The 27,248-nt window shown below is 41.7% G+C and overlaps 1 protein-coding gene across 1 annotated transcript in view; it reads left to right on the top strand.

The window, feature by feature from the left end:
- The window catches only part of ADAP1 (ArfGAP with dual PH domains 1), a 350,022-nt gene that overhangs the window by 156,030 nt on the left and 166,744 nt on the right, over nucleotides 1–27,248 (top strand). Inside the window, exon 4 of the mRNA XM_077449066.1 lies at nucleotides 5,010–5,092. Within this exon, the coding sequence (XP_077305192.1) occupies nucleotides 5,010–5,092 (83 nt within the window). The remainder of the gene's footprint in view (nucleotides 1–5,009; nucleotides 5,093–27,248) is intronic.

Here is a 27,248-nt window from a genome sequence, read left to right as displayed (position 1 = left end):
AATATATATAAAAGGTGGTGTTAAGCATACACAAGTGAATATAATGTATATATCATAAACCAAAATCATGACCATATATCACTGCAAAAAAAACATGTATTTTTGAACATATAGCAAGCTAAAAAGTATATTAGTGATAGTGTTCCCAACACCAAAAAAATGCTTTTAAATTAAGCTTCTAGTTCTCCCAACACAGGTGCTCAATGGAAAGGTGGCAACTCACCACAGGTGTTTGACCACTTTTTAAGGTAGGTCAAATTGCGCATTTGGAACAACAAATTTATTCCTACTGCCAACACCACTCCACTCCATTTGACCCTCCAGGTGAAGCTAGGGCATAAAGATTGACTCCACGGGAGATGAGAGAGTATATTTAATGAAATTTAAAAGCAATGACAAAGTAGTAGGTTGCACTCACATGTAAAAGTACCTACCTGGCACTAGGGAAAACAGCGTGTGTGGATCTGCCTGGTTCTTAACGCTGTAGCGTGCATTCGGCGCCCCGCTCGTAGGGGTAAATAATGGTGTGGGGTGACAAGTCAGGCCCCGAAGTGACAGATTCTCCACTTCCGGACGACGCCATTTACAGGAAAAAACATGCGTCGGAGTGGAGGATTCGTCACTTCTGGGTCCTGACTTGTCACCCCACACCAGGAGGGTCCATTGTAGCGGAGTGGTGTTTTGTAGTGGGAATACATTTCTTGTTCCAAATGCGCAATATGACCTACCATAAAAAGTGGTCACGCACCCGTGGTGAGTTACCACCTTTCCATTGAGCACCTGAGGTGGGGAGAACTGGAAGCTTAATTTAAAAGCATTTTTTTGGTGTTGGGAACACTATCACTAATAGACTTTTTAGCTTGCTATATGTTGAACAATATATGTGTTTTTTTGCAGTGATATTTGTTCATGATTTTGGTTCATGATATAGCTTCATTTGCATATTCCTCATTCATAGGACGCCAATTCTAGGTATTTAATCACTTTACACATTTCTTTTACTTTTGATGATTATGGCTTACAGCTAGTGAAAACCCAAAATTCTGTATCTCTATATAAGACCAATAAAAAAAAAAGAGAGAGATGTTGGCTTACTGAAAAGTATGTCTGTTAGAAGACTTTCTTAATCTGATATCTAATATCTAATATTTATCAATTAACATTACTAACATATGTATGAATGGGTTGGGTCTTTATAGTATGATTGAGTTGTATATATTTATCTCTTCTAGATTTGGAAAAGTAAGAAATAAGATGTTACAGTCTGTGCTTTATTTGGAGCGTTTACATATGTCACTAATTAGACTTCAGCTAGTTCCCTTTCCTCCCCTCATCGCAAGTGGGATAAGGTTTCACATTTAAGAATACAAGTTCTTTATACTATAATATTTATTGATTACAACATAAATAATAACAGGGGCTTTTCAATGAATATATACATATATTGGTATAGGTAACATTATTTGATTTAGATGATGGATAGTTATATGGTATAACGCAGGGGTAATGAATTAAAATTCAAGGAGGTCCGATCTCCAAAATTTTCTTTGGGCCGAGGTCCGAATCTCAAGTCTGTGCTATGAAATATTGTAGTAACTGTATATCTATCAAAAACATGAGAAATGTACAATTTCCTTAGCATTACAACAATATTTATTGTCAAGTTACATCTGGTGTCCCCAGATCAAGTTAAATCTGGTGTCCGCATCACAGTGCCTTTTTACATCAGGTGTCCCCATCAAAGTGCCCCTTTACATCAGGTGTCCCCATCACAGTGCCCCTTTAAATCAGGTGTCCCCATCACAGTGCCCCTTTACATCAGGTGTCCCCATCACAGTGCCCCTTTACATCAGGTGTCCCCATCACAGTGCCCCTTTACATCAGGTGTCCCCATCACAGTGCCCCTTTACATCAGGTGTCCCCATCACAGTGCCCCTTTACATCAGGTGTCCCCATCACAGTGCCCCTTTACATCAGGTGTCCCCATCACAGTGCCCCTTTACATCAGGTGTCCCCATCACAGTGCCCCTTTACATCAAGTGTCCCCATCACAGTGCCCCTTTACATCAGGTGTCCCCATCACAGTGCCCCTTTACATCAGGTGTCCCCATCACAGTGCCCCTTTACATCAGGTGTCCCCATCACAGTGCCCCTACACACACACACACATACACATACATACATACATATGTATCGATGGGACATACATATCGATGGGCATATTTTGTAGGGCACATTTTGTTGTGCCCATCAGCGTGCCCCTTAACAAAATATGCCCATTGATGTGCACATTAAAAATATACCCATCAGTGTGCCCTGCAAAATAAAATTTGTCCATCGGAGTACCCCTTAACATAAAAGGTGCCCATCAGCGTGACCCTTATTTTATGTTAAGGGGCACGCTGATGGGTATATTTTTATTGTGCACACCGATGGGCATATTTTGTTAAGGGGCACCTTAACAAAACATGCCCATCAGTGTGCACATAAAAAATATACCCATGTGCTCCTTACAAAAAAAGCCCAGCATTGTGCATATTAATAATACCTATCAGTGTGCCCCTTAAAAACAGTCTCATGAATGAACACATCACTAATGTGCCCACATACCTTAACTGCAGGAGCGAGGGCACAACTGAAACTGCCTGGCAAGGAGAGCCAGGACCCGGGAATAGGGAACCGCGGGCAGCAGGGGGGCGGGGCGCGCATGTGACGTCACACCCCTACTGCCTGTGAGCGTGTGTGCCTCTTCAGCTGCGAGAGACGCGGCCAGGAGCAGGGGGCGGGCACATGCGTGCAGCGTCACTGGTTGCTTGGGAAAACCGTGGTCCCAGCAAACCAGTGATTGCTTCAATTTAGTATGCTGGCGGCACGGCGGTCCGGGCAGAAGCTCCGTTCGGTCCGGACTCGGACCGCGGGCCGCCATTTAATGACGGCTGGTATAAGGTATATGGTTGTACATATGGCCCATACCAATCTCCAGGTATTCCTATGATATGCCAGCTTAGCTGTGTAGTATTGTAATTCAATAGCCAGGCCTCAGTGAGGGGAGAGGAAGCTAGGTTTTCCTAGAGATGATTGTGACACTACAAAAGCTTTAAACCAGTCCATTTTAGGATAAGGTGGGGGCTGGTGTCATGGAGTAAAAAGTAGATGTACATAGGGTTTTAGAGTCGGACTTTCATACGCGAGGGAGCTGTTTGAGCTTCAGACATGCAGAGACACACATCTGATTATATACACAATCTTCAGCTCAAGAATAGAACTACATTATTGATGTTGTTTTTACATTTTGTATTTTATTCTTGTTCTTGTAATCTTATGCTATTTTATTATTAAATCCATTTCTGAGTTTTTACACAAGAACTGAATGGACTCTCTATTTCGGGAGTTTTCATATCAATATAAGTTTACAGAATATCGAGAGAATATTCATATATTTAACAATGTCCGTGTACAGTATACTATGCACTATACCAATACTTGGTCGGGGCTCCTTTTGCATGAATTACTGCATCAATGCGGTGTGGCATGGAGGCAATCAGTCTGTGACACTGCTGAGGTGTTATGGAAGCCCAGATTTCTTTTGATGGCGGCCTTCAGCTTGTCTGCATTGTTGGGTCTAGTGTCTTTCATCTTCCTCTTGACAATACCCCACAGATTCTCTATGGAGTTTAGGTAAGGCGAGTTTGCTGGCCAATCAAGCACAGTGATACCATGATCACTAAACCAGGTATTGGTACTTTTGGCAGTGTGGGCAAGTGCCAAGTCCTTGATTTCCAAATGGAATGCAACATTTTCCACAGTCCGTGATGGTTTAGGGAGCCATGTCACCTGCTGGTGGCAATCACTGTTTTATCAAGTCCAAAGTCAGCGCAGCCTTCTGCCAGGAAATTCTAGAGCACTTCATGCTTCCCTCTGCTGACCAGCTTTACAGAGATGCTGATTTCATTTTCCAGGAGGACTTGGCACCTGCCCACACTGCAAAAAAGGACCAATACCTGGTTTAATGATCATGGTATCACTGTGCTTGACTGGCCATCAAATTCCCCTGACCTTAACCCCATAGAGAATCTGTGGGGTATTGTCAAGAGGAAGATGAGGGACACTAGACTCAACAATGCAGACGAGCTAAAGGCTGCTATCAAAGCTACCTGGGCTTCCATTACACCTCAGCAGTGCCACAGGCTGAACGCCTCCATGCCACATTGTTGATGCAGTTATTCAAGCAAAAGGAGCCTCAACCAAGTATTGAGTACATACTATATTATACACGGACATACTTTTCAGTAAGCCAACATTTTTGTATTAATACTTTTTTTTTTTTTATTGGTCTTATGTAATAATCACATTTTCTGAGATACTGAATTTAGGGTTTTCCCTAGCTGTAAGCCATAATCATCAAAACTAAAAGAAAGAAATGCTTGAAATATATCACTCTGTGAGGAACACATCTATATAAAAAATGAGTTTCACTTTTTGAATGAATCACTGAAATAAATTTACTTTTTGATGATATTCTAATTTTATGAGATGCACCTGTATACATTTACTTAATACATAACGAATGTCATTATGACATAAATTCCTTCCAAAATGTTGTTTGATGTATGATAAGCTCTTAACGAGCAGGGCTCTCTGATTCCTCCTGTGAATTGTATTCTGACTGTACTATCTGCCCCCATATTGTAAAGCTCTGCGCAAACGGATGGCGCTATAAAAAATCCTGTATACTGTAATAATAATAGTCATTTTAATAGCGCTTGCCTTTTACAATCCCCAGGAGTGAGCCGGATTTTCTTCACAGCATGACCCATAACAACCTTTCCTATGTAGCAGAGACTTCCTGTTCATAGATGTGGTGCAATACAGGATCTTATTGTATTTTCACAAACCCAATGATCCATAGCTGTTGTAGAAAAGCCTGTGTGCAGATAGAACAGCATTGATGATATGTCTAATGCATGGACCTTCACTGTGAATTATGTGTCTTCTGTGCTCAATTGCAGAGTGCTCCGGGAGCAGTGGATCCGGGCCAAATACGAGAGAAAAGAGTTTATCTACATCGAGAAGCAGGAACCTTATTCTGCAGGTATGGACAGGAATGCACGCACATTTTATGAATCCTTAGTTGTCTGGATTGTAAACAAAGGAACCAGAGCTTCATATGATATAAACAAAAAAGTCAGTGCTACTACCCATACTACCAGGTGCTCGATCCACATTGGCTGAGTAGGGAAATGAGGAAAAGATCATCCGCACTCCGGTGATTGCTCTTAAAAAATGTAGTAGTTATTAACAAGCCACAGTGACCAAACGCAAATAAGAAAGGTTGACGCGTTTCAGCCTATAAGGCCTTAGTCATAACCACCACAGAGCTTTACATATTATTTGATTCTTTTGAGTTGAGCTTCAATTTCAAATGATTGCAGGTACTTGCTGTATATAGTGCCGACAATTTATGCAGCGCTTTACATATATATTGTATAAAAAATTTGCAGCCCTATTCTAGTCGTATGTTTGTTTTTTTTTGGTTTTTTTATCTCCTTTTAAAGCAGACCTTCAGTCGTTTTTTCATCTTTTCCATCTATTAAATCTTCTGCCCTTGTTGTTTTAACTTTTCTGCCAGTAAATACCTTATACAGCCCACTTCCTGTTTCATGTCTGGTAAAAAGCCTAGGCTTATGACATGCACAGCTCTCTCTCTCTCTCTCACTCTTGTGAGAGTTTGCCAGGAGGGGAGGGGGGAGTCATAAGAGGGCCAATGACACCTGAAGAGCTGGAGGTGTGCCTCTGTTTGTGTAAATACAGGAAGTGAACATTCAGCAGCTTCAGCTGCCCACAGTTAAAATGGCTGCAGCCAGACTGGTGAAGGGAGATTTCTGTAGCATATTTGGGAAGTACATAATCACAGTATATATAAAATAATATGCAAAGTGGTTGGAGGGAAGCTTCAGAATGGCAAAGGTGTTTTTATTACGAATTATGTTAGCAGACTGCAGTTCCTTGTTAAGGAGATTTCCCCTCACTTCCAATCAGTGGCGTCGCTAGGGGGTGGCTTTTGGGGCTATAGCCCCGAGTCTTTGCAGGAGACCCCAAGGGGAGGGGATGCTCTCTGGGGTACCTGATTTTAAGGGGGAGGCTCTCTGGGGACCCTAATGTAAGGGGGGCTCTCTGGGAACCCTAATGCAAGGGGGAGGCTCTTTGAGGACCCTGATGTAAGGTGGGGCTCTCTGGGGACCGTGATGTAAGTGGGTGCTCTCTGGGGATATATACACACACATATATTACTGGATATACATGTGTATGCCCGCCCAAGCGTATGACTTTCTTTACTATGCTGTTATGGGCTATAGCCCTAGATCATTTGTAGACCTAGCAACGCCCCTGCTTCCAATACTGTCTGACAACTGTCACCTAGACAGAAAGTAGGGAGAAAGTTTTTGTTTGTCCTGTGATTTAACTTTGAAAGATAAATTTGAAAAGAGTTTGATTTCTCACTGGGCCTCTGCAGCTTACAGAGGCCTTGGATCCTCACCTGTCTCAGCCCTTTCCTCAGCTTTGTCTCAGTTACATGATGCAGGAGTGATACTGTATTTCTATATGACCCTATAGCGAATCCATTATGTAGTGGCAAACATGGTAACTCATAATATGCAGTAAAGTCTTACTGCCACATTTGGCACCTTTTTGGGGGGGACCTGGTTTTGACAGGTACTCTCTCTCACTCCTGGATGACTTCACCGTGGCAAACTCATCTAGAAGTTCGGCCCCCCCTCCTACTTCCCCCGCTGCCGGCCCATTGCGCATGCGCAGTAGGGAGTCGGCTGTGAAGCCTCCTTGTTTCCCCTACTCGAGATGGAGGAGGCAGCACCCGAGAGCCAACTGAAAAATCAGCTCCGGTAAAGATGCCACTGCATTCGTGGACAGATAAGCATCCTAATATTAAAAGTCAGTAGCTACCTTATTTTTTGGTTCCAGCAGGAGGCAGCTCTGGACCTCAAATCGCATGTGCTTGATTTATGAATTTATTGGATTTTCTTTTTCGCATTGCATCCAATCAGTTGACAGCTATAACCTTTACAGTCTAGGCTTTAAAAAAAATTAGGGAGGTTAATTGTTTGTTGTAGGCAACAAGCAATGTTTTCTTTAGAGCACGTTTCTTACATGGTGGTTATTCTGTGATTTCTTTGTATTGGTGCTGCCTGCCGGTGTTATAGTGATAATTTGGTTATGTGATAACCTGTTCGTGTTTGTGAAAATAAAAGGGGCAATTTTCTTCATAGGTACATAACGAATAACATTCCCTAGCCTCAAAACCTTTCTATGGGTGTGATTGCTATGAGAAATATTTGGTATTCAACCATCAAATAGCCATCAAATAGCTTGTAATGTTCCTACTTCATAGGCAAAATGGACAATCTTAATCTTTTGCCATTATTTCTTCTTTGCTGCAGTTACCAAGATAAGGAAGCTTTAAAATATTCTCATGACACATAGCCAGACTCTTTATTATATATACACTCACGGACCACTTTATTAGGTACACATTGCTAGTACTGGGTTGGACCCCTTTTGCCTTCAGAACTGCCTTAATTATTTGTGGCATAGATTCAACATTCCTCTGAGATTTTGCTCCATATTGCTCCATATTGACATGAAAGCATCACCCAGTTGCTTTAGATTTCTCGGCTGCACATCCATGATGCGAATCTCCCCTTCCACCACATCCCAAAGGTTCTCTATTGGATTGAGATCTGGTGACCATGGAGGCCATTGGTGTACAGTGACCTCCTTGTCATGTTCAAGAAATCAGTTTGAGATGATTTGAGATTTGTGAAATGGTGCATTATCCTGCTGGAAGTAGCCATCAGAAGATTGGTACACTGTAGTCATAAAGGGATGGACATGGTCAGCAACAATACTCAGGTAGGCCGTGGCTTTTAAAAAAATGTTCAATTGGTTCTAAAGGGTGCAAAGTTTGCTATGAAAATATCCCCCACACCATTACACCCCCACCACCAGCCTGAACCATTGATACAAGGCAGGATGGATCTGTGCTTTCATGTTGTTTACACCAAAATCTGACCCTACCATCTGAATGTCACAGCTGAATTCGAGACTCATCAGACCAGGCAACGTTTTTCAACTCTTCTATTGTCCAATTTTGGTTAACCTGTGCAAATGTGTAGCCTCTGTTTCCTGTTCTTAGATGACAGGAGTGCACCCGATGTCTTCTGCTGCTGTTGTGCATTTATAGAACCTATTCTGCATACCTTAGCTGTAACAAGTGGTTAATTTAGTTACTTTTGCCTTTCTATCATCTTGCCCATTCTCCTCTGACCTCTGTCATCATCAGGGCATTTTCGTCCATACAACTGCTGCTCACTGGATAATTTCTTTTTCGGATCGTTCTCTGTAAACCCTAGAGAAAGTTGTGCCTGAAAATCCCAGTAGATCAGCAGTTTTTGAAATACAACGTCACTTCAAGCCCCTTTCTTCCCCCTTCTGATTCTTGGTTGGAACCTCAGCAAGTCATCTTCAGCACATCTAGATGCCTAAATGCATTGAGTTGGTGCAATGTGAGTATGTGTGTGTATGTATGTATGTATGTATGTATGTATATATATATATATATATATATATATATATATATATATATATATATATATATATATATATAAATGAAAGGACCACTGAAAACACATCAGGTCTTAATGGGAAAAATATCTATACTGCTATGGACTGGGTAATGTTTTAGGAAAGAGAGGATGTCACATCGTTTGATGGAAATTATGAACCTACAGAGTGCTGAATTCAAGGCCCCCCCAAAAATAAAAATGAAGAAATTACGCAGCAGGCTAGTCCATTTTGTTAAAATTTCATTGCAGCAACTCAAAATGGTACTCAGTAGTTTGTAGTTTAACAGCACTGGGGCATGCTTCTAATGAGCCGACAGATGGTGTCCTGGGGTATTTCCTCCCAGATCTGGACCAGGGTATCACTGAGCTTCTGAACAGACTGAGGTGCAACCTGGTGGCCTTGCATGGACCAAAACATAATGTCTCAAAGGTGTTCTATTGGACTTGGGTCAGGCGAGCATGTGGGTCATTCAGTGGTTTCAGTTCCTTCATCCTCCAAGAACTGGCTGCATACTCTCGCCACATGAGGCTGGGCATTTTCGTGCACCAGAAGGAACCCAGGACTGCACCAATGTAGGGTCTGACAATGGGGCCAAGGATTTCATCCCGATACCTAATGGCAGTCAGGGTGCCATTGTCTAGCCTTTAGAGGTCTGTGTCCCTCCATGGATATGCCCAGACCATCACTGACCCACCACCAAACCGGTCATGCTGAACAATGTTACAGACAGCATAACGTTCGCCACAGCTTCACTGATCCTTTCATGTGTCACATTTGCTCAGGGTGAACCTGCTCTCATCTGTGAAAAGCACAGGGCGCTAGTGGCGGAGCTGCCAATTCTGGTATTCAATGGCAAATGCCAATCGAGCTCCACTATGCTGAGCAGTGAGCACAGGGCCCACTAGAGGACATCAGGCCACCCTCATGAAGTCTGTTTGGTCAGAGATATTCACACCAGTTGCCTGCTGGAGGTCATTTTGTAGGGCTCTAGCAGTGCTTATCCTGTTCCTCCTTGCACAAAGGAGCAGATACTGGTCCTGCTGATGGGTTAAGGACCTTATATAGTCCTGTCCAGCTCTCCTAGAATAACTGCCTATCTCCTGGAATCACCTCTATGCTCTTGAGACTGTGTGGTGAGACACAGCAAACCTTCTGGCAAGGACACATATTGATGTGCATCCTGGAGGAGTTAGACTTCCTGTGCAACCTCTATAGGCCCCAGGTCTCTCTTATTTACGCATACATGCACTAATGACAGACTAGTGTTTTTTTTGTTTGTTAGTTTTTTTACCTCTGTATCCATTTTCTCATTTTTTTTTTTTTTACAGTCTGTTTTGTCTATTGGATGTGTATTAGCTTGTAAAGCATGTTACAGTATCATTTATTGTTTCTGGATCATTTTAAGAAGCATTTAATAAACATGTTCCATTCGCTGTATCCTAAAAAAAAAAAACCTAAGGTTTGAAAAGTCAGTGGGTGATTCTGTTAAGTAGACTCCAGTTGTAACCAAAGTACTACTTTTGGGTGGATTTATGCTTTAACTAGTTGCTGACCGCCGGCCGTCAAATGACGGCCAGGCGGCGCAGCTATTGTGGCGGGAGGCCGTCATATGACGGCCTCCCGTTTAAACAGGGATGCGCGCGATCGTGCGCGCGCATCCCTGTTTCTTCGGTGGCGGCGTGTCACGGAGACACCGCTCGCCACCGAAGGGGGTGAACAGCCATTCGTTATGGCTGTTTACCACGTGATCGGCCGTGATGAAGTCACGGCCGATCACAGATGGTCACACCCCCTACGTGCACGGCGCATGCGCGCGAGCGCGCTGCGCGTGCACGTCGGTGGCGGCGTGTTCCCCGGGAACACTGCTCGTCACCGACACTGGTAAACAGCCATTGGCTGGCTGTTTACCCACGTGATCGGCTGTGATCCTTTCACAGCCGATCACTAAAATGTAAACAAACCGCGGTAACGGGATGTTACCGGGTTCTCCTCCTCACACACCGATCGTGTGTGAGGAGGAGATTGCGGTAACATCTCGTTACCGCATACAGTGTACACCAAACATACTGATTGCCCCCCCCCCCCAATAAAGAGGACCTGTCACCACCCCTCATAGTACCTGTCAATCACAGTCCATCAGAGTACCTGTCACAGTCCATCAGAGTATTTGAGTACCTGTCCCAGCCCATCAGAGTATCCGAGTACCTGTCCCAGCCCATCAGAGTACCCGAGTACCTGTCCCAGCCCATCAGAGTACCCGAGTACCTGTCCCAGCCCATCAGAGTACCTGAGTACCTGTCCCAGCCCATCAGAGTACCTGTCCCAGCCCATCAGAGTACCTGTCCCAGCCCATCAGAGTACCTGTCCCAGCCCATCAGAGTACCCGAGTACCTGTCCCAGCCCATCAGAGTACCCGAGTACCTGTCCCAGCCCATCAGAGTACCCGAGTACCTGTCCCAGCCCATCAGAGTACCCGAGTACCTGTCCCAGCCCATCAGAGTACCCGAGTACCTGTCCCAGCCCATCAGAGTACCCGAGTACCTGTCCCAGTTCATCAGAGTACCCGAGTACCTGTCCCGGCCCATCAGAGTACCCGAGTACCTGTCACGGCACATCAGAGTACCCGAGTACTTGTCACGGCCCATCAGGGTACCCGAGTACCTGTCACGGCCCATCAGGGTACCCGAGTACCTGTCACGGCCCATCAGGGTACCCGAGTACCTGTCACGGCCCATCAGGGTACCCGAGTACCTGTCACGGCCCATCAGGATACCCGAGTACCTGTCACGGCCCATCAGGGTACCCAAGTACCTGTCACAGTCCATTAGAGTACCGAGTACTTGTCACAGTCCATTAGAGTACCGAGTACCTGTCACAGTCCATTAGAGTACCGAGTACCTGTCACCGCCCTTCAGAGTACCCAAATACCAGTCACCAAACCATCAGAGTACCTGTCACCAGGCCATCAGAGTACCTGAGTACCTGTCACCAGGCCATCAGAGTACCCGAGTACCTGTCACCAGGCAATCAGAGTACCCGAGTACCTGTTCCAGTCCATCTGAGTACCCGAGTACCTGTCACAGTCCACCTGAGTACCCGAGTACCTATCTCCAGCCCATCAGAGTACCCGAGTACCTATTTGCAGCCCATGTCTCATAGAATATACGTTGGGGTGTTTACTTTCCAAAATGGGGTCATTTTGTGGGTAATTTGACTGTCCTGGTGGTCCAGGACCTTCAAAAGTGTGATGGGTAGGAATGAAATAAGATGTGTCATTTATGCTCCTAGAACGCCTGAACGTACTACTTCAATGTTTGGCCCATCTATGTGGCCAGGCTGTGTAAAAGTCCTACACATGTGGTATCGCCATACTCGGGAGGAGTAGCAGAATGTATTTTGGGGTGTAATTTTTGCAATATACATGTTATGTGTTAGAAATATCTTATAAATTGACAATTTTGTGTAAAAAAAAAATGCGTTTTAATTTTTTTCCACATATTCCAAAAACTTCTGGAAAAAAATGAACCGTTCAAAAGACTCATTATGCCTCACAGATTATACGTTGGGGTGTTTGCTTTCCAAAATGGGGTAATTTTATGGGAAATTCCATTGTGCTGGTACTCCAGGGCCTTCAAAAGTGTAATAGGTGGTTGAGAAATGAGATGCGTAATTTTTGCTCGTAGAACGTCTGAAGGTACTACATCAATGTTGGTGCTCTGTATGTGGCCAGGCTGTGTAAAAGTCTCACACACGTGGTATCGCCGTACTCGGGAAGAGTAGCAGAATGTATTTTGGGGTGTAATTTTTGCTATATACATGCTATGTGTTAGAAATATCTTATAAATTGACAATTTTGTGTAAAAAAAAATGCGTTTTAATTTTTTTCCACATATTCCAAAAACTTCTGGAAAAAAATTAACCATTCAAAAGACTCATTATGCCTCACAGATTATACGTTGGGGTGTTAGCTTTCCAAAATGGGGTGATTTTATGGGAAATTCCATTGTCCTGGTACTCCAGGGCCTTCAAAAGTGTAATAGGTGGTTGAGAAATGAGATGCATCATTTTTGCTCGTAGAACGTCTGAAGGTACTACATCGATGTTGGTGCTCTGTATGTGGCCAGGCTGTGTAAAAGTCTCACACATGTGGTATCGCCGTACTCGGGAAGAGTAGCAGAATGTATTTTGGGGGGTAATTTGTTGTATACATATGCTGTGTGTGAGAAATAACCTGATAATATGACAATTTAGTAAAAAAAAATAAAAAAAAATAAAAAATCTTCATTTTGCAAAGAATTGTGGGAAAAAATGACAACTTAAAAAAACTCACCATGCTACTTACTTAATACCTTGGGATGTCTACTTTGTAAAAAGGGGTCATTTGGGGGGTATTTGTACTTTCCTGACTAGTTAGTGTCTCAAGAAATGAGGTTCACCTGATGTACTGAAGGCCTGATCAGAAGTGATGAATTTTCAGTGATTGGCACCATAGATTGTAGACTCTATAACTTTCACAAAGACCAAATAATATATACTAATGTGGGTTATTTTTACCAAAGATATGTAGCAGTATAAATTTTGGCCAAAATTTATGAAGAAAAATTACTAATTCGCAAAAATTTATGACAGAAACGAAGAAAAAGGCATTTTTTTCACAAAATTTACGTTTTATTTTATTTATAGCACAAAAAATAAAAAACCCACTAGTGATTAAATACCACTAAAAGAAAGCTCTATTTGTGTGGAAAAAAGGACGCAAGTTTCATATGGATACTGTGTTGGATGACTGAGTAATTGTCATTCAAAGTGTGAGAGCGCTGAAAGCTGAAAATTGGTCTGGTCAGGAAGGGGGTGTAACTGCACTGTACTGAGGTGGTTAAAGAAGGTTGGACCAGTAAATCATTCTTGTGTCAAATGGTAGCCTCTGAGATCTGGTTGTCTTCATAAAAGACAAAATTGGTTGGGAAGAGAAGCTTCCCAGTGCTCTGTTTGTGTGAAATGGCCATATTATTCCCTTATAATTTTTCTGTAATTATAGCCCTTTTGTTCTGCCAACAAGACTAACTATTATGATTCCAATAAATATGTTCCTGTGTCTGGCCAGTTCTCCGCCTCAACACATCCCAGTTATTTTTTTCTTTCACTCCAGTGCACTATGCTAGCAAAGGTGACAAACCTGTAGGCACAGGTATTCTCGCTTGTCTTCCAAGGAAGAGGGGGGTGCCTGACCAGGTCAGTTATATTACAATTATTAAAAAGTGCAGTCAAAATCCTTTCCCCTGCCCCTTGACAAAACAAAAAACCTTGCATTGCTTTCCCAGAATACAAACAATTCTGTGAATGGGGGAGAGACAGACGAAAGACTGTATCCTCTTCCCCATTTATAAAAGGCACTGCGTTCTATGAAAACAATGCAAGGATTTTTGTCAATGGAGGAGGGGGGAGGGAGCAGCAGGTGCCCATCAGGGCCTTCTTCAGTGCATTTCAGTGTTAGACCCAAAGCTAATAATAACCCCTACAGTGCAGTTCAGTGCCTTGCAGAGGCCTAGGCATCACTGGAGAGAAGATTTTTTACAAGAACCATCAACCTACAGGATGTAGGACATGCCACATTCAGGTATGCTATGTGACTGCAGCTTTAGCAAAAAAATAAAAAAATAAAAAAATAACTAAGCTTTAAAGCAAATGGGTAATCTGCTTATATTTTAGCTTCTCTTGTTCCTCCTCTCTCCCCTCATCAGTATTCTAATTACATGTTTAAACGTCAAACCTTTCTGTCTTCATTACTTACCTTATTTAGACTTGGTGACGTCATTAATAGATCTCTGTGCTTCTCTATGCAGTGCATAACAACCTGCTTCAGTAATCCTCCGAAGAGCCCTTTGGAGGAGTTATGCAGATATGAAATTAATTTATGGATGGGGGTGAATCTGGATAAGTGGGCTGAATTTACATACATTCACACTAGGGAACACCCATATTTGATGCTGAGCCTCCATGACCGAGAGAGAGCCAAAAATTGAAAAAAAGAAGTGGGTCGGGGACAGTAACGGTGGGAATGGAAGAGCAAGGTGTTGCTGGATCTCCTCCAGTGTGGAAATTAGGTGGTTTCACTTGCTGGAGCTTCTAATGCAAACTGGTGTGCAGTGAAATCCAAGTACAGGAGAGGGACATTGGTGCAAGAGTGAAGGTAAGGCTGGAGTTCAGCTTAAAGGATTATCCAGTGGCCCAGAGTCTCTTTAAAAGCCTTCAGCCATATGCTGTGGGGTAAGCCAGCCTTACTGCTGTGTACAGCACAGAATAAGTGAATGTATGTAATTTCCCTGTGCTGTTCTCTGTAACCTCCCATCATCCACTTACATTATTCATATTTCCTGTACAATAGCATTTCTTTGTACTAGTCGGGGATAAGAAAAGACTGAGCTGGCGGAATTTGCAGGATTAATAATTTATGTGTATATTTTAGTAGTAGCCCCCATCTCCATCAAAACATTTTCTCTTTGTATGTGAGGACTTTTTAAATGTACTGGAGGAATTGCCAGGAGTGGCCAGGACTAAATGTGCTATAATAATTATTCATCTAATACAAAAAGTAATTTTAATGGTAAGGACGTGACATTGAAAATCTTTCTGTTTAGTTAATTGTGTCTGGCCATCAAACACCTCCGCTGGAGTCCAGAAGCATCTTTTTGAAGAATTAGTGGCTTTGCAGAACTTGATAAGTCTTATGTATGCAGAAGCAGTCATCCACTTAAGAAGGCAAATCCCTTTGTTCTGCTTTCCTTTCAAACTGTACTTCTGACCAGTCCACTGCATAGATCTATTCGAACAAACTGATTCTTTGGCTCCTAAATACGGTGCGTCCTTCTTGCCAACAGGAGTGATTCAAAGTGTGAAATAACTAAATGCACAGTATTTCTGAAAGACCCAGGATGTTATTTTAAAGGTGACCTACTGCTTTTCCAAAAAGCCCACACGCAGTGTACTATGTATTCAGACAAGAAACCAAAGCTTCCTATCTTGGATTGGATTTGAAACTCCATTCTACATAGGCCTAGTTGCTGACTCATGATTTGTTGTGGTTCTCTCTCCCCTCCACGCAGTGATGCCCAGTCCAACAGGTGGGATGGCGGAGTCCAGGAAGCATTGGGGGTATGTTGGGAGGGGCACACCAGACCAGGGGTCATAGAAAAGAATTGGGTAACTGTACAACCGCTGGATCACTTTTATTAGAAAGCTGACAGTAAGCTTGTGAAGTATAGGAAACCCTCAACCCCCCCCCCCCCACTGCCACCACCATAGGTCTTATGGTGGTGGCAGTAATAGGGTTATTAGACTGCTGAGGTCTCCAAAGAAGGACCTGTCACTTGCCCATGCTATCACATAGGAGGCGTGTTAGTCCCATTGTGATCATTATAAAGTTAAAGTCTTAAAAATAATACATTTTAATAAAAAAATAATTGATATGCTCAGTATATATTTACTCAACATAACCCCATCCTTTTATATTTTACCACAATTGGGTATTTAATTTTTTGTGTTTGTGTGTACAAAGATTCTTTTTTTTTCCCCTGAAAATATGAGTTTAATAAACACTTGCACAAATATTGTTAAACATGAAAAAAATGCAACTGCTAGCATTTCTGGTTTTAGAAAATATATAATTGATGTGTTGAAAGTAGTTTTCTAGCAAAAAAAAAACAATTTTAACATGGGTGTGAAAAATTACAAAAAACACCCCAATAGACTATTGGTTAGTCCATACCCATGTTCTACCCAAACATCCACCTTAATCTAATTTGCTAGAACTTCATGTAACCCAGGCCAGTTTCTTACAAGCTCATCCAATTTCATGTCCAACAATTGCAACCATCCTGCCAAATCAGCAGAGAAGTGGAGTGTGCATGTAAAAATATATTTTGAGCTTTTCAGCTTCACGCATTTTAATGCTTTTAACTTAAGTTGACACAAGGCATTTCATGTAATCCTATAAACAATTGGTACTATTGATTTCTCAAAAGAAACACTCAGCGCTAGGGAAAAGGAGAATATATACTTATTCAGCTAGCTAGTATGGTAAGGTGGTCTCCCATCCGAGTACTGACCAGATCAGACGTAACGCGACCCTGTTTAGCATCCAAAATCAGACAAGTGCAATACTTAGGCAGCTAGCAAGTAAGATAGACCCCTTACATAGCGTTAGGTTATCATTTACTAAAGATCCGCTTTAAGTACATGTTTGTATATACTGTATATCATGTGCTTGCATACCTGTCAAGAAGGATCCAAGCAGTTACTATTTTCTTTTTTACTTAAAATGTGCTAGATTTAACACACAAAGCAAATCAGTGCTCATTAATATAGTGTGTGGACCAGTGATTCTCAACCAGGGTTCCTCTAGAGAAGCCTTTCTCAACCTTTTCAACACAGAGGAACCCTTGAAATGCTTCTCTGGTCTCGGGGAACCCCTGCAAAAAATGTGAGATCTGCAATTTATGATACATTAGTGTGATGGTCAGTCGGAAGAATGGTCCTTATACTTGTGGTCATTGGAAAGAATGACCTCCTTCCAGATAGCTAAAAAGATCAATGGAATCTGGGGAACAGTGGGAACTTACAGTGCCTTGCGAAAGTATTCGGCCCCCTTGAACTTTTCAACCTTTTGCCACATTTCAGGCTTCAAACATAAAGATATAAAATTTTTATTTTTTGTGAAGAATCATCAACAAGTGGGGCACAATTGTGAAGTGGAAGGAAATCTATTGGATATTTTAAACTTTTTTTTTTAGCAAATAAAAAACTGAAAAGTGGTGCGTGCAAAATTATTCGGCCCCTTTACTTTCAGTGCAAACTTACTCCACAAGTTCAGCGAGGATCTCTGAATGATCCAATGTTGTCTTAAATGACTGATGGTGATAAATAGAATCCACCTGTGTGTAATCAAGTCTCTGTATAAATGAACCTGCTCTGTGATAGTCTCAGGGTTCTGTTGAAAGCGCAGAGAGCATCATGAAGACCAAGGAACACACCAGGCAGGTCCGTAATACTGTTGTGGAGAAGTTTAAAGCCGGATTTGGATACAAAAAGATTTCCCAAGCTTTATACATCCCAAGGAGCACTGTGCAAGTGATCATTTTGAAATGGAAGGAGTATCAGACCACTGCAAATCTACCAAGAACTGGCCGTCCCTCTAAACTTTCAGCTCAGACAAGGAGAAGACTGATCAGAGATGCAGCCAAGAGGCCCATGATCACTCTGGATGAACTGCAGAGAACTACAGCTGAGGTGGGAGAGTCTGTCCATAGGACAACAATCAGTCGTAAACTGCACAAATCTGGCCTTTATGGAAGAGTGGCAAGAAGAAAGCCATTTCGCAAAGATATCCATAAAAAGTCTCGTCTAAAGTTTGCCACAAGCCACCTGGGAGACACACCAAACATGTGGAAGAAGGTACTCTGGTCAGATGAAACCAAAATCAAACTTTTTGCCCACAATGCAAAACGATATGTTTGGCGTAAAAGCAACACAGCTCATCACCCTCAACACACCATCCCCACTGTCAAACATGGTGGTGGCAGCATCATAGTTTGGGCCTGCTTTTCTTCAGCAGGGACAGGGAAGATGGTTAAAATTGAGGGGAAGAAGGATGCAGCCAAATACAGGACCATTCTGGATGAAAACCTGTTGGAGTCTGCAAAAGACCTGAAACTGGGACGGAGATTTATCTTCCAACAAGACAATGATCCCAAACATACAGCAATATCTACAAAGGAATGGTTCACAAATAAACGTATCCAGGTGTTAGAATGGCCAAGTCAAAGTCCAGACCTGAATCCAATCGAGAATCTGTGGAAAGAGCTGAAAACTGCTGTTCACAAACGCTCTCCATCCAACCCTCACTGAGCTAGAGCTGTTTTGCAAGGAAGAATGGGCAAGAATTTCAGTCTCTCGATGTGCAAAACTGATAGAGACATACCCCAAGCGACTTGCAGCTGTAATCGCAGCAAAAGGTGGCTCTACAAAGTATTAACGCAAGGAGTCGAATAATTTTGCACGCCCCACTTTTCATTTTTTTATTAGTTAAAAAAGTTTAAAAAATCCAATAGATTTCGTTCCACTTCACAATTGTGTCCCACTTGTTGGTGATTCTTCACAAAAAATAAAAATGTTATATCTTTATGTTTGAAGCCTGAAATGTGGCAAAAGGTTGAAAAGTTCAAGGGGGCCGAATACTTTCGCAAGGCACTGTATCTGAGAGGCAGAAATTGCCCAATGCTGAAGGAACCCCTAGCAACCTCTGGAGGAACCCTAGTTGAGAATCACTGCTCTAGAGGTTGCTGGGGGTTCCTTTAGCATTGGGCAATTTCTGCCTCTCAGATATGTTCCCACTGACACCATTGATCTTTTTAGCTATCTTTAAGGAGGCAATTCTTCCCAATGACCACAAGTGTAAGGACCATTCCTCTTTTCTAATGTATCATGAGTTGTAGATTTCTAATTTTTAGCATGGGTTCCTCAAGACCAGAGAACTATTTCAAGGGTTCTTCTCTTAAAAGGTTGAGAAAGGCTGGTATGGACATTTAAAATTTACTTCTTCCCAAAAAGCACCCTACAGTCTAATACTCTTACCACAGATTTATGTACACATGCTAGAAACAATTTGAGTGGAAACTAAAAAAACTCACCAGTATGTAAACGCATAAATTGAGTTCCAGGTGGGATTTGAACCCAAGACCTTAGAGCTGCGAGACAAGAGTGAAAATTACTTAGTCACTATGTTCCCCGTAAAACTGTCATAATTTTCAGGTTCATAGTAACTAAGACAGAGGGTGACCTAAAACTACACTAAATGGTAAAAGCGAGAGACTGCAGCAGTATAATAACATTAATTTGACAGAGTAATCTTTAGTCACAGGCACAGTAACCTTTTTCCCTTAGAGCCGTTCACCTTGGCTTATGAAATCAGTCAAGCACGCACTTTTATTCTATTACAAGCTGAAGGTTAGGGGGAAAAAAAAAGGATAAAGAGAAAGAAATAAAAAAAATCCGCTGATCTGGCGCTTCACAAACACATCATTGAAAACATTTTAAAATTCCATTTTGTTGGGAATAGATGTAGTGTTGTAGAGCAGCCCAATTATCCTGTCAGGGTTACATGCAAATGATCTTTATCTCACCTTCACTAGGCTGGATGGCACATGCAGAACCTCACAGGAAGCTATTTGTGCTTCACATGTGCTAGGAAAACAAGAAAATAAACAAGCTGGTTTGAGATGGCAAGAGGTGGCAAACGGGTGGTTTTGCATCTGTTGGGAACTGCAAGTAACAGAAGGAGCAGCTTTTTGAGCATACTGATTTACCAAGCTTAATCTCTACTGAGATTGTTATATTTATTTTATAACCTTACAAGATGGTTATAGGACAGACTTTTATTACATATGCTACATCAAATGTTTTTAAATATCTATATTTGTCCAAGAACAACTACAGTTTACAAAAGCTTAAGATGCAAAGCGCTTGCTGCAATACTCACTTTCAGTCTGGAGCTGCCATTTGCAGAAACCCCTCTGCACCATTAGATCATCCTTGGAATAAAAAAAAGCTATATAGTGTGTGTGTGTATGTATGTGTGTATGTATGTGTGTGTATATATATATATATATATATATATATATATATATATATATATATATATATATATATATATATATATATATATATATACATACACACAGCGGATAAAATAAGTATTGAACACGTCACCCTTTTTCTAGGTAAATATATTTCTACAGGTGCTATTGACATTCAATTTTCACCACATGTCAGTAACAATCCATGCAATCCATACATACAAAGAAACCAAAACGAATAGGTTCAGCAATGAAGGGTAATAAAATGGAATGACGCAGGGAAATAGTATTGAACACATGAAGAAAGAGAGGTGCAAAAAGGCATGGAAAGCCAAGACACCAGCTGAAATCTATCAGTAATTAGAAGGCAATCTTGCCACTTGTCAGTGCAAATTAATATCAGCTGGTTCAGTCTGATGGCCTATAAAAAGGTGTCACACAAGAAACATATTATGATAGGTAAAAGCAAAGAGCTCTCAAGACCTTTGCAACCTTATTGTTGCAAAACATACTGGTGGCATTGGTTACAGAAGGATTTCTAAACTTCTAAATGTTCCAGGTAGCACTGTTGGGGCCATAATCTGGAAGTGAAAAGAACATAATTTTCGCCATATAATTCATTATTAAACTGGTCACGACCAGGTGCTCCTCGCAAGATTTCTGACAGAGGAGTGAAAAGAATTATCAGAAGAGTTGTCCAAGAGCCAAGGCCCACTTGTAAAGAGCTTCAGAAAGACCTGTTATTAGCAGATACAAATGTTTCTAAGAAAACAATAAGTAATGCACTCAACCGCCATGGTCTGTATGCACGCTCACCACACAAGACTCCATTGCTGAAAAAAAAAGCATGTTGAAGCTCACTTAGGCTGGATTCACACCTATGCATTTTTAGTGCTTTTTGCATTTTGCAGATTTGCACTACAGAACGTGTTCCATAGGAAACCATGTTAAATGGACTGCAGTGCAAATCTGCAAAATGCAAAAAGCACTAAAAATGCATAGGTGTAAATCAATTTCATGTTTTTTTTGCCTTTTGCAGAAATGCAGGGCATTTGTTTAACATGGGTTCCTATGGAACATGTTCACATCAATGCATTTTTGTGCCTCTGCATTTTTTGGAAAGGGTCAGGGACTTTTTCAAACACAAAACGGTGCTTTTTGGTAGTTTTTGGTTCAATAGACTTCCATGGAGAAGCTGCAGAAAAGCATGTAGTGTGTTTTTACCGTACTTTTGCTGTGATTTAGCAGCGATTTGTGTTTTTAAATCTGCCCAACAAGAACTTTTCTCAGAAAAATAAAAAACATTAAAAACGCAAATAGTTGTATAAGGCCTGGTTCACACCTATGCAGGTTGCAGTTTGCATATTTCGCGTTCATTTTGCGTTTTTCAATACATTGAAGTCTATGGAATCAGAAAACAAGAAAAAAGTCCCTGGTTGTTTACATAAAATGCACAGATGTTACCTACATCCATAGGAAAGCATGTTAAATGGACTGTAGTGTGTTTCTGCAAAACTGGAAATGCACCAAAAAATGCATAGGTGTGAACCAGGCCTTAAATCAGTTCACAATTACCACCTTCTATTACGATTAACCCCATCTATAAACTTTAAGGCCTGATTCACACGTATGCATTTTTTGTGCTTTTTGCAGTTTTGCAGATTTGCACTACAGAACATGTTCCATAGGAAACCATGTTATACGGACTGCAAATCTGCAAAATGCAAAAAGCACTAAAAATGCATAGGTGTGAATCGGGCCTAACTGAGATTGCATGCTCCTTTGACAAAATGTCTAGCCAGCGTAATTGCGCAAATTTTATACCTTTTTGTGTGACCTAGTCTCCTTTTATTTGTTTTAAAATGACATTTTTTCATTGTAATTTATTTGTGAAGATGTTTTAGATAAATTTGGATATACTGATTCATTGGTAGAAATTATTTACATTGTTATTATTATTCTTCATACAAGGTCTTTATTAGAATGCTGGGTTTGTGTTGACTGTATCTAGTTTTCAGACATTTTCTCTTCTATGATTGATTGAAGATATTTTTCAGATGCAACTTCTAATGGTCATTTAATTAACTAAATCGATTGCAAGCAGGGTGGATTTGATTTAAATCACTAGTAAAAAGGCTTGATTTAAACTTGATTTTAAAGTGGTTGTAAACCCTTACAAGCCACTTTGACCTACAGGTAAGCCTAGATTAAGGCTTACCTGTAGGTCTAAGAAATATCTCCTAAACCTACACGGTTTGAGATATTTGCCAAAAGACAGGCACCGCTGTCTACGGCGCTTGCGCCATAGACAGCGGCGCACTAAGCGCGCCGCAGTTAACGGCAATATGCCGCGAGTGGCGGCTCCCGTGCACATGTGCAGGAGTGCCGTCATTGTGGCTCCGAAGAATGACAGCGCCGGAGCAGCGAGATCCACCGAGAAGATGGAGGCTCCGGACTACAGGGGACAGCGGTGACTTCGCTGGCTCCTGTGTCAGGTAAGTGACACATAATGGACTACTATGTGATGCATAGTAGTCCATTATGCTTTACCTTTGCAGGGAATCAAAGAGGAAGTAAACCCATCAATTATTATTATTATTATTTTTTTTTTAGACCCAACCCGCACAGATGTCTAATTGCTCCTGAAGTCGGACTGCATTGCCGGTTTTAAATTGTGAGTTCAGCTGAACTTGCACGATTTCTAACCCCCAGTGAGTGTGAACCTAGGCTTAAAGGGAAACTTGTACTGACTGTCAGGCTTTTCTCTTGAGTCTCATGTTGGTCCAGTATTTTGTAGTATTTTGATTTCATGGCTGTGCCCAGTATGATTAGATTGTACAGTTCACAACAGTTATGCTACATTTAGTTCCGTGTCAATTTATTCCATCATGTCTGATGTTGGTAAATCTGGTGTGGCCATATAATTCTATATAATGTTCCCCATGAAAGATATTATGGTGTCCCAATCAGAATTTAACGTGCATTTAATAATTATACATTGAGGTTGATTTACTAAAGGCACATCCACTCTGCATTACAACTGCACTTGAAAGTGTGCTTGGTGCAGTCGCTGTAAATCTGAGGGGAAGATCTGAAATGAGTGGAAGCTCTGCTGATTTTATTATCCAATCATATGCAAGCTAAAATGCTGTTTTTTATTTTCCTTGCATGTTCCCCTCGGAATCTAGAGTAACTGCACTTCCAAGTGCACTTGCCTTTAGTATATAAACTTTGTACTAGACTTGTTTCACTATTGGACTATTTATATGGATGTTGTGTGTGTTTGTGTTACATTTTAGATTTATAGCAAAACAAAGTGGAACTGTGGGAAGGAGATTGCAACGTGTGCAGCTAGTATGTGTAAAACGACCTTAGATGGTTAAGAAGTGAAAATGATAGCGGTACATCTAGCTGTGGGGACAACAGTATCCATAGAGGCTGACACTTCAGGTCACCACCAAACCATTTTGTTTATACATTAATATCTTGTATATCACTGGGCTCATGGGTACCATAGGAATACCATGTGAAAGGGGCTGGGATACCTCTGTGTTTCTGCATCAACAAGCTTTTAGCACAGGTCCTCTTTAACCACTTCCCAACCGGCACACGACGATGTACGTCGGCAGAATGGCACGGACAGGCATAAGGGCATACAGATATGTCCCTTTAAGAATTCCACCATGCCATCGCGTGTGCGGCGGTCGGGACCCCCGTGAGTCTGGTCACAGGTCCCGTGGACTCGATCGCCGTGGGGATACCCGCGATCGTCTCACGGGGCGGCTGAACGGTGAGATGCGGTAGTAAACAGCATTTCCCCCTTCTGCCTAGCAACAAGTAAAACTGATCTCTGCTCCCTATGACTGGAGCAGAGATCAGTGTTCACTAACACACAGCCACGCTCCCCACAGTTTGTAACATGCCCCTAGGACACACTTAACCCCTACACTGCCACCCCCTGGTTAACCCCTTCACTGCCAGTGTCATTTACACAGGAATCAGTGCATTTGTATAGCACTGATTGCTGTATAAATGACAATGGTCTCAAAAATGTGTCAAAAATGTCCGATGTGTCCGCCGTAATGTCGCAGTCACAATAAAAATCACTGATCGCCGCCATTACTAGTAAAAAAAAAAATTATTAATAAAAATGCCATAAAACTATCCCCTATTTTGTAAACTCTATCAATTTTGCGCAAACCAATCAATAACCGATTATTGCGATTTTTTTTTTTTTTTTTTTTTTTTTTTTTTTTTTGTAGAAGAATACGTATCGGCCTAAACTGAGGAAAAAATTTGTTTTTTTAATATATTTTTGGGGGATATTTATTATAGCATTATAGCAAAAAGTAATAAAAAATGCATTTTTTTCAAAACTGTCGCTCTTTTTTTGTTTATAGCACAAAAAATAAAAACCGCAGGGGTGATCAAATACCACCAAAAGAAAGCCCTATTTGTGGGAAAAAAAGGATGTCAATTTTGTTTGGGAGCCACGTCGCATGACCGCGCAATTGTCAGTTAAAGCAAAGCAGTGCTGAATCACAAAAAGTGGTCTGGTCTTAAGCCAGCAAAATGGTCCAGTCTGAAAGTGGTTAAACTTGATATGATTTGTAACTCCAACACCTACAATGATTAAAACGAAGTGCTGAGTTATTTTTCAGAGAGTTCTAAATAATACTTTAATTCTCTCTCTATATATACAGTGCCTTGCGAAAGTATTCGGCCCCCTTGAACTTTTCAACCTTTTGCCACATTTCAGGCTTCAAACATAAAGATATAAAAAATTTTATTTTTTGTGAAGAATCACCAACAAGTGGGACACAATTGTGCAGTGGAACGAAATCTATTGGATTTTTGAAACTTTTTTAACTAATAAAAAAATGAAAAGTGAGGCGTGCAAAATTATTCGGCCCCCTTGCGTTAATACTTTGTAGAGCCACCTTTTGCTGCGATTGCAGCTGCAAGTCACTTGGGGTATGTCTCTATCAGTTTTGCACATCGAGAGACTGAAATTCTTGCCCATTCTTCCTTGCAAAACCGAGCTCAATGAGGTTGGATGGAGAGCATTTGTGAACAGCAGTTTTCAGCTCTTTCCACAGATTCTCGATTGGATTCAAGTCTGGACTTTGACTTGGCCATTCTAACACCTGGATACGTTTATTTGTGAACCATTCCTTTGTAGATTTTGCTGTATGTTTGGGATCATTGTCTTGTTGGAAGATAAATCTCCGTCCCAGTTTCAGGTCTTTTGCAGACTCCAACAGGTTTTCATCCAGAATGGTCCTATATTTGGCTGCATCCATCTTCCCCTCAATTTTAACCATCTTCCCTGTCCCTGCTGAAGAAAAGCAGGCCCAAACCATGATGCTGCCACCACCATGTTTGACAGTGGGGATGGTGTGTTGAGGGTGATGAGCTGTGTTGCTTTTACGCCAAACATATCGTTTTGCGTTGTGGGCAAAAAGTTCGATTTTGGTTTCATCTGATCAGAGCACCTTCTTCCACATGTTTGGTGTGTCTCCCAGGTGGCTTGTGGCAAACTTTAGACGAGACTTTTTATGGATATCTTTGAGAAATGGCTTTCTTCTTGCCACTCTTCCATAAAGGCCAGATTTGTGCAGTGTACGACTGATTGTTGTCCTATGGACAGACTCTCCCACCTCAGCTGTAGTTCTCTGCAGTTCATCCAGAGTGATCATGGGCCTCTTGGCTGCATCTCTGATCAGTCTTCTCCTTGTCTGAGCTGAAAGTTTAGAGGGACGGCCAGTTCTTGGTAGATTTTCAGTGGTCTGATACTCCTTCCATTTCAAAATGATCGCTTGCACAGTGCTCCTTGGGATGTTTAAAGCTTGGGAAATCTTTTTGTATCCAAATCCGGCTTTAAACTTCTCCACAACAGTATTACGGACCTGCCTGGTGTGTTCCTTGGTCTTCATTATGCTCTCTGCGCTTTCAACAGAACCCTGAGACTATCACAGAGCAGGTGCATTTATACAGAGACTTGATTACACACAGGTGGATTCTATTTATCACCATCAGTCATTTCGGACAACATTGGATCATTCAGAGATCCTCGCTGAACTTCTGGAGTGAGTTTGCTGCACTGAAAGTAAAGGGGCCGAATAATTTTGCACGCACCACTTTTCAGTTTTTTATTTGCTAAAAAAAGTTTAAATTATCCAATAGATTTCGTTCCACTTCACAATTGTGTCCCACTTGTTGGTGATTCTTCACAAAAAATAAAAATTTTATATCTATGTTTGAAGCCTGAAATGTGGCAAAAGGTTGAAAAGTTCAAGGGGGCGAATACTTTTGCAAGGCACTGTATAAAAAAAAAATATTTTTGTTTAAAGGCCATAGGAAGAGTCAGGGCACGGTTCACATTCCAACCAGTGCGTAGTAAAGACATGCTGCCTAAATCTATCTTTGCTTAAAGGGGTTGTAAACCCTCGTGTTTTTTCACCTTAATGCATCCTATGCATTAAGGTGAAAAATCACCTGACAGTGACCGGCCCCCAAGCCCCCATTTTACTTACCTGAGCCCTGGTACTTCATCCGGCAGGGACCCGCTCTTCCTCTACCTGGGGTTCTCGGCTCTTGATTGAATAGATTGATAGCAGCGCAGCCATTGGCTCCCACTGCTATCAATCAAATCCAATGGCGCAGGTGCCGGGGCCGAGTCATTCATTCGGCTTTGGACGCTGAATGCTGAACTTGGGAGTGCGCCTGAAAGGTAACCCTCCGGGAGCGCTCTTCTCCTAGGGGGTTATCTGATGTGGGGAGGAGCCTCGAGAGCCGCCGAGGGACTCCAGAAGATGGTGTTCGGGGCCACTCTGTGCAAAACGAGCTGCAGAGTGGAGGTATGACACATGTTTGTAAAGCTTTATTTAAAAAAAAAAAAAAACAATCACTTTAATCTATTTATTTAAATATGTGAAATATGTGAAGTTTCTCTTCTTGCTTGCAGCAAATTAC

Source organism: Lithobates pipiens, unplaced genomic scaffold (assembly GCF_037356315.1).
Source record: "Lithobates pipiens isolate NorthernLeopardFrog02 unplaced genomic scaffold, aLitPip1_a1.2 Scaffold_22, whole genome shotgun sequence".
NCBI classification, from domain to species: Eukaryota; Metazoa; Chordata; class Amphibia; order Anura; family Ranidae; genus Lithobates; species Lithobates pipiens.
This window is presented reverse-complemented; position numbering and strand designations above follow the sequence as displayed.